The 9,177-nt window shown below is 34.2% G+C and overlaps 1 protein-coding gene across 1 annotated transcript; it reads left to right on the forward strand.

Moving 5' to 3' along the window:
• Nucleotides 1–7,789: 7,789 nt before the first annotated feature.
• On the forward strand, nucleotides 7,790–8,734 carry LOC116641065 (olfactory receptor 13D1). The gene has a single exon (XM_032418480.1). It carries the CDS (start codon nucleotides 7,790–7,792, stop codon nucleotides 8,732–8,734), a length of 945 nt encoding a protein of 314 aa, XP_032274371.1.
• The last annotated feature ends 443 nt before the right edge of the window (nucleotides 8,735–9,177 follow it).

Below are 9,177 nucleotides of genomic sequence, written 5' to 3' on the forward strand. Positions count from 1 at the left end.
TTAACGACTGAGCCACCCAGGCATCCCTTTATATCTCAAATTCTAACAAATGTAAAAAGTATATTTAAATATATATTTAACAAATCTGTAATAATTTTTAAAATAAGGTCAATAATTTTCTAAAATCAATATTTGATAAATGTATATACATGTTTATATTAAGGAAATTATAAGGGTAAAATCAGTGCCCAACAGGGAACCATGGATGTTAGTCAAGAATGGCATGATCCCATTTCTGAGAATTTTGTTATTTAAAAATAATGTAAAACAGACTTCTCTTAATGGAGTATATATGTCATCAATGAGAAAAAAAGCCCAAAGAAATGGAATACTATCTTCAAATTGTTCATAGAAAATAATTAAAAACCTATTATTCTGCACCAAACTAAACTACCTTTCAAGAGAAAAGGCAAAATAAAGATACTTTTAGACAAACACTGAGAGATTTTCCACACACAGCACCATCCACAAAGAAAAAAATTATATTCAATTGAAAGGTGTGGAATGAAAAAAATCACAGTAAACAAAGAAATTGGTAGATATGCAGGTAAATCCAAATTGTCACTAGCTTTGTTTTTTTAAAAAAAGCAACAATTTGAGGAACTGAAATACAAAGTAAAAATGACATTTTAAACATCAACAACATGGAAGATATGTGAGGAATCAAAAATCAAAGATAAACATTAAAAGTCCTTATACTACTCAGAAGGATTGCAAAGATATTAAGTAGAGACTATGCTAAGTTAAACAAGCATCATTAAAAAGCTAAAGGAACTCATAAAAACAATAGAAATAAGATACAGAACTTCCAAATTTGTTAATAAATGAAAGCAAAGAAAATTTCATCAGTTCAATAGAAAGTATGAAAGTTATTCAAAAAAAGGAGAAAGAGAATTTCAAAAGCATAGCAGATTAAAAACAAACACGAAATGAGGATAAAAAAATCAAAAGCATAAGTATTCACATTAAACATTAAAAAGGCACTGGTTGGAAGGTATCAGCTGATATTGTGCAGAATGACATTCACCCATTTTCTAAGGCGAAACTTCACCTTCATCCCAGCAGAAAAATGCAACTAACTCAGTGATTTTCTATCTACAAGAGAAATTCCTAAAATATAACATAGAAAGTTGGAAAGTAACGTGATGGGAAAAGATGCACCATATCAATACCAACCAAAAGCAAGCTGCTGTTTCTATCAAATCAGGCTAGAAGGACCTTGAAGCAAAAAGCATTACAAGGGAATTTATCAGGAAGAAAAAATAGTCCTGAAACTTATCCATCTTACTACACAGCTTCAATATAAACACCTACGAGTACTGACAGAATTACAAGAAAAAGATAAATCTACAATAAAAAAGAGATAATTCAATATCTGTCTTAAACTAATAAGTGAAGCAATAAAATATACACATATACATTTATATGAAACTTTGCATTAAGATAGGAGAGGATATTTTTAAACCCAAATGAAATATATGAAAACTAACACATTAGGAAAGGAAGCAAGTCTCAATAAATACCAAAGAATAATATTCAAATCTCAACTCTGGCCACAATAAAAAAAACATTAGAAATAAATATTGAAAATATAACCACCCCAAAAATGTCTTTTAAATCTGAAAATTAGAAAACATGCTATTAAATAGGTTAAAAATAGATTCTGATAAAAATTCCAAAATATTTAAAACTAAATGATAATAAAATATAAAATATCAAATTATTAAAAGACACAAAAGAAAATCCAAGTAAATTGTGAAGCTCTATATTGTTCATGTTAGGAAATATAAAAATAAATATATTCATTTGCCCCAATTTTTAAAAAATTCAGTGTCATTCCAAACAAAATGAAATAGGATTTTTACATTTGCCAAGTTGATCCTAAAATTCATGGAAGAGTAAAGAGCCAAGAATAGCCAAAACTATGCTATAGAGTAAGAAATGCAGACTCACTATACCAGACATCAAAAATGATCATAAGTACATAAGATAGTGTGGTATCGGTTCAGGTAAAGACAAGTCTATCAAAGGAACAAAGCAGAGAATCCAGAAATGCCTTGGCTATATATGGAAGTTAATTTATATCCCAAATGAAGTGGTATTTGATATAAAATAGCATTATTAATCAGGAGAAAATGGATGAACTATTAAATAAGCAGTGCCGGGGTATTGAACTAATTATACTGAAAAAATATTAAAACTCTACCCCACACTGTGCCCAAAATAAATTTGAGACAAATTAAATACCTAAATAAAAAAAATAAATAAAACAAAATCCACAACTATAAAACATCCAGAGAAAAATGAACCACATGCTCTTTATAATTGAAATACAACTGATTGTTCCTCTTTTAAAATTACATTTTCCATCCCCTTATTTCATGGTGTAATTATTCTAGATGAGCTAAAGTCTCCTTGCTACAGTGAGTGTTTTCCTAACTAAAGCCTATACAACTGTGGAGGTGCTGGAAGAAGATAAATGTAGAGAGAATTAAAATACTAATAACCTGACTTTTACTAAAAAAAAAATAGTGAAGGAAGCTCTGTTTCCAGTTCTCCAACATTGTTATTACCTTCAAAAAGCCATAAAGAAAAAAAAGTGGAAAACTGCCAAGAATCTAACAGGAAACAATTTCTTTTCCACTTGTTTCATATGTTCGCCCTCCATCTGTTTACTATGTAAAAAATTATGATATTCATTAAAAATGCCTAATAAAATAACATATTTATTTATATATATTTATTTTAAACAGCAAGTTATAAAACAGGAAATGCATTGTGCTCTCAGGTTTTCACTATATGTAGTACATGCATAAAAATAATCAAAATACCAATAGTTATATCTAAAACTGTGGGTGACTTTCACTTTATCCCTTAGCTTTTCTTTATTTCCCAAATTTTCCACAATGAAAAGGTATCATTTCTATAATCAGGGAAAAAATTAACTCAAAGAAGAGAGAAAATTGCTTTTTAATAAGTAAGGTACAGTTTAGGTCTTTTGGACATCATCTCTAATGTATCTGAAAGTTATCTTCAGCAAGACTTAAAGGTTCAACTTGAAATCACTTCTGGGATTAGAGAGTCTCTTAGAAGAAAACAAAGGAGTATTTAAATTGGCTACCAGAGCCACTGGTGTGCCCTCTGGAATGTTTAGGGCCTAGAGGTTAGAGTACTTTTGTGGCAGCTTGACTTACTATTGATATAAATTTATAACATGAATCTCCATTGGGGATGAAAGCTTTATTTTTGATCTGCCCCCTGCCCCCTTACCACTACTAGCAGTCACCTGGAACTGTGGGATACTTGCCTGTGGGTTCTAATAACATGACTATAGCTCTTAGAGAAGATAGCTAAGATTCTAACGATCTAAGTAGGAATAGCAGCAGTAACTTCTGTATGTTGACAGAAAAAGTTAGTGAGACACTGGAGAAAAAGCATGCTGAATAGAGGGATCCATGCTTGTGTCTAGAACAGCTGCTTTGTTTTGAAGACTGTAGTCCCAATAAACTACACTATCTATTGTGAATGGAGAGTCTGAGGATCCTACGCTGATGCATAAATGAGGTAGACTTAAGCAGAGGTGGAAAGAGGTTTTTTTCAGAAGGAGAGAAGATAAGGGAGTTAGGAATTCTGAATCATTTATTTTATTTGAAAAGTTTTTAATAAAACAGTGAAAATCTTGGGAAAGAGGAACTGGTGGGTAAAGGAAATATCTTGGATACTTATGGACATCACTTTAAATTAGTTGTTTCTCTTTATCATGGAAAATAAAAAACGGTAGCCTAGGAGTTCAGATTAAACAAACATGTATTATGTACTCCCTCTGTACCAAGACCGTCCAAGTATGTTATGTTAATTCTCACAATAACTCTACAAAATAAGTACAGTTACCCCATTTTACATCATGCTCATGTTAAGTGTCTTGCTCAAGGTTTGTACAGCTATTAAGCCACAGAGTCAAGACTGAACTCTAGGTCCCTTGACTCTAAGACAACTGTTCTTTCAATTAAAATATAGTACCTTTCCATAAAGATAACTTATTAGCAATAAGAACAAAAGCCTAAGAGGACTTGGAGCACAGTAGGCTTCCATAGCACAGCCCTAGAAATTATTAGATAGCATGTTCTAATCAAGCCCAGAAGTGAACCTATGGGTCAGAAAGTGGCTCCTACAGGTAAGAGCGTAAAGCTTCAGCTGCGCTACCAGCAACAAAGAATTGTATGTGGTACCCACATAGCAGTGTTAGTCAAAAAAACCTCAAGATAATTCTCAATACCATACTGAAAAAGGAGAAGAGGACCTATTTCTAACTCACCAGTATTGCTTATTATCAACACCTTTTAGAGCTCCTAGAGGGTCATTTACTTGGACAAGCATTTAAGATTTTCTGCCAGAGATGCTGTATTACACAGAACAAAGGTGCTTTATAAACAGTAGGAGAAACCGGATACAGAATATAGAATCCAATATTTAGTGCTGAAAATTTCTTCCGAAGGAAATCTATGGTGAGTGTGTGCCATACTCTGCTTCAAAAAGTTCCTTGAGTTAAAATCAGGGAGCATGGGTGAGTACTTTGCTTTACAAAAAAATTACTACCCTCCTCTGGGTAAATATGGGGAGAAGTAAAGTGAATGTTTCACAATCCATAGTCCTCAAGCAGTTTCCTTTCTTTTCATATAGTTGATGCCCAAGGGTGAGGACCAACCAACAACCAGGACTTTGGAAAAAGATGAACAAAAACTGGAGAATAAGAAGCTGAACCTATCTTTTATGGCAGAAAGAAAAAAGCATAGGTAACAGAAGCTCCTGATGTTTTCCCATGCTCCTTCCTACGCACCAGGTGTCTCCTCTTTTTCTTGAGTGATCTTGAGATGCATCCTATCTGTACCACTAAGCTTGGTCACATTCTAAATGGTGAGTTCTGGAATACTTTTGCAACACTTGAGTCAATACGTCTGCTGATGGTGAATATATGTGTGAGATTGATTGAACTTGGAACACAAATGGCATTAAATTAGTCTATGTGATATAAAGCAACATAAAGCCCCTCTCCAATTTGCTGTCCATATTTTATTTCCTACTGGAGTTTTAAAGAAAACTGGAATAAAATTTCTGGATGTCTTAGCCCCTATCTCCTTCTAAGAAAAATTTGAAAATGTTATTTCTGATATTTATAACCATAAAATGTAGGTTAATTAAGAATTATTTAGAAAATATAAAGAATAGAAAATTATTAATGCCCCAAATCCCATATTCCTGAAGAAACTACAGTTAAAATTTTGGAGTAGTTTCCATACAAATATGCATATATATTTGTAACCACTTATATTAGTTGTAACCATTTATATTATTTATATTATTAAGAAACTTCTTTTTCTTCATGTAATATTATATCATGAGCACTGTCCCTTATCCTTAACTCTTCTCTAAGACTACAAATTTGCACTGGTGATATTACATGTGACATTATGTCTTCTCATGTGTATACCATAACTGTGACATGCCAGAATGTCAGCATCCTAGAGGAAAAAAATTATAGCACCTATTAAAGCATGATATTACATGCAATGTCATTTATTTTTGTTTTTCTATTCTATTGTTGGATGTTTTCATGAAAAATATTAAGTAATAATAATAATAATGCATCTTTGAATGACTTTTAGAGACATAGCTCCAGCATCTCACTATTTGAAATTATGTTGACCAACAGTTTAAGAGAGAGAATCCTTATCACCTTAGTGATTTATCCTCTGAGGTCTAGACTACTAAGAGGTTTTATCAAGAATGACTGTTATGTTTTATCATTGCTTTGGGGCATCTAGTTAGATGACAATATTTTATTTTTATTACCTATGTAGTATATTAAACGGATAGATTTCCAAGCATTAATTTAGAATTTCATGCATTAATAAAAATAAATGACATCATTTTAGTATGTATCTTGATATACTTATTATTCTTTGCATATGCATTCATAAATGGGATTGATCATAGTTTTACTCTGACAGTTTTAGGTAGAAAAGCAATTTTAGTTTGATAAAATAATTTGCAAAGTGTTCCATAACTTTTTCACATTGGAGCATGTTATAGAGCACATTAATTATTTGTTTCTCAAAAGTATAAAATAACTATCATAAGCATTTGGCATCCAGTGTCAATTTTGAAAGTCTAATACTCACAATGAGACCCCTATTACACATCACAGTATATGGCCACAGTATGTGTTGAATAGATGAGTAAATGAGAAAAAAAAAAAAAAAAAAAAGCATGGGGTTCTGTGACAGCACATAGCAGGGACATCCTACTTACACCAGAAGGTAAGAAATTTTTCCTAGAAAAGATAGATATATAAGTTGGGAGAAGCCCTTCCAGCTTAAAACACAGCATATGCAAATGCATAAAGAAGAAAGAGTGTAGTATTTTCGGGAAAGGAGAAGAAATTCAGCACCGCCATTTCATAGCATTGAGGATATCAGTAGTGGCTTCAGAATTTCTACATTAGGGGCGCCTGGGTGGCTCAGTCATTAAGCGTCTGCCTTCGGCTCAGGTCATGATCCCAGGATCCCGGGATTGAGCCCTGCATCGGGCTCCCTGCTGAGCGAGAAGCCTGCTTCTCCCTCTCCCACTCCACCTGCTTGTGTTCCCTGTCTTGCTGTGTCTCTCTCTGTCAAATAAATAAATAAAAATCTTTCAAATTAAAAGAAAAAAGGAACTTGTGAGAGATAATCTAGTCTAGTGGTTAACAGGGCTGACTTTGGAGCTAGACAACAGGATTTTGGATTCTGTGTTTAGCATTTATTATCTCTGTGATTTTGTGAAAATTAAACTTTGTCTCTGTTTCCTCCCCTTGAAAATTAGGAATAAAGAATGTTATGTAGAGTAATACTGAAGATTAAATGAGTTAATACATTCAACAGTGTAATGTGCTTACAACAAAGTGCAATAGAAATTAGCCATTATCAGTTCAGTCCATATGAGAGTCTCATTGCCAAAAATCAAAATAGAAGACCTGGATATTCATTCCAAATATCAAATACAAAAATTGAGAAAAAGTACATATTAAAGTACTCATAAAATGATATGAACTTACCTAGAAAAACACAAAATACGCATCTAAGAGGTAAATGATAAAGAAAGAAAAAACAGAGCACTGAAAAACTACAGAAATTAGGAAGAAAAGCAAGTGACTTACAGGAGGACAGATTCCAGACCCTGATTTCTAGACCCTTACCAGACATATTGGAACCACCTAATATGCATGCTACTTTACAGTTATCTAATTTAATTTAATTCTCACAATAAACTGCCAAAGAGTTATAGCTTCCCTGCCCTCTACCCCCAATTTCACTAGTTGAGATTAGTAGCTGAGCTTCAAACAGTTAAGTAACTTAAAATAGTCATACTGAGGACAAGTGTCATGGTACTAAATATGTATGATATTTCAAATTACATCCAGCTTTATTAGAATGCAGTTACATTTCAAAATATTCTTTAATAAAGAGATTCTTATGTATCTACATTTGAAAGCAGTCTGTCCCTAAACATTTTTCATTAGAGGCCTGAAACTTTCCAGCACAATTCTCAGCTTTCGCAGTTGTGTGAGCCTCAGTAGCACTGATCTCTCAGTTCCTGTTCCATCATTAATAAAATTAATACAATATCCCTATCCTTGCTGATTCCAGAGGCTAAGAATAAGTAACAGAAGTGAAAGTGATTTGATAAATCTACATCAGAAATTTGTATTTCCTGAGTCATGTCCTTTTCTCAAGCCTTAAGGTGACACGGACACATGAAGATGGGGAATTACTCAGCTGTGACTGAATTCTTTCTGGTGGGACTTTCCCGATACCCAGAGCTCCAGCTTTTTTTGTTCATGCTCTGCCTCATCATGTATGTGATAATTCTGCTAGGAAATAGCCTCCTCATTATTATCAGCATACTGGATTCTCGTCTCCACACCCCCATGTACTTCTTCCTTGGAAACCTCTCATTCCTGGACATCTGTTATACATCATCATCCATTCCTCTGATGCTCATCATATTTAGCTCTGAGACAAAATCCATCTCCTTCATTGGCTGTGCTCTGCAGATGGTTGTCTCCCTTGGGTTGGGTTGCACTGAATGTGTCCTCTTGGCTGTGATGGCCTATGATCGGTATGTGGCCATCTGCAACCCACTGAGGTACCCCATCATCATGAGCAGAGTGCTTTATGTGCACATGGCTGCATGGTCCTGGATCATAGGCTGTCTGAATTCCTTAGTGCAAACAGTCCTGACAATGGTGTTGCCTTTCTGTGGGAATAATGTCATCGACCATCTTTACTGTGAGATCCTGGCCCTTCTTAAACTCATCTGCTCAGATATTTCCATGAATGTGCTTATCATGACAGTGGCAAGTACTGTTTTATTGGTGATTCCTCTGCTGTTAATTTTCATCTCCTATGTTTTTATCCTCCGTTCCATCCTTAGAATTAATTCTGCTAAGGGGAGAAAGAAAGCTTTTTCTACCTGCTCAGCCCACCTGACTGTGGTTATCTTATTCTATGGTTCAGCCCTTTTTATGTACATGAAGCCCAAGTCAAAGGACACCAAAGTATCTGATGAAATCATTGGACTGTCTTATGGAGTGGTAACCCCAATGTTGAACCCCATCATCTACAGCTTGAGGAATAAGGAGGTGAAAGAGGCTGTGAAGAAAGTCCTGAGCAGATATCTGCATCTGTGGAAAATATAAAAGGTCTTCAGGCATGTGATATCCTCAGTGTGAGACCAGATCAGATCTTTTGTGTTCACAGATGAAGTCACCGAACCCAGTGTTAAGAGAACTTATCTGCTCGTAAGTCCAAATACAGGACTTAACGTTCTTTTCAACACAGAATTCTCATGTAAGCCTTCTGAATAGTGTCAAGTCTGCAGTTTCTAGTTGTATGCAGCTCTGCCATTTGGTCCCATACAGGGCACATGGCTTTTCCTCAAAATAAACCTCTCTTTCCTTTCTCTCTCTCTTCTCTTACCCATTTCCTCCTCCTTCTTTTCCTTTCCCCTTCTCCATCTACTTTGTTTCTCTACCTTCCTTCTGTTTTCCTGGTCTCCTTTCTCAGTCAGTTTGAACTGAACATCTATTATTTTGTTGTCTAGTATCCCCTATTCTGGTAAAAGAATGCACTTTTTCTTTTG

Source organism: Phoca vitulina, unplaced genomic scaffold, assembly GCF_004348235.1.
Source record: "Phoca vitulina isolate PV1807 unplaced genomic scaffold, GSC_HSeal_1.0 scaffold21, whole genome shotgun sequence".
In the NCBI taxonomy this organism is placed as follows: Eukaryota; Metazoa; Chordata; class Mammalia; order Carnivora; family Phocidae; genus Phoca; species Phoca vitulina.

Coding starts and splice junctions, on each gene's coding strand:
- LOC116641065 (XM_032418480.1), top strand. CDS start 7,790: ATGAAGATGGGGAATTACTCAGCTGTGACTGAATTCTTTCTGGTGGGA.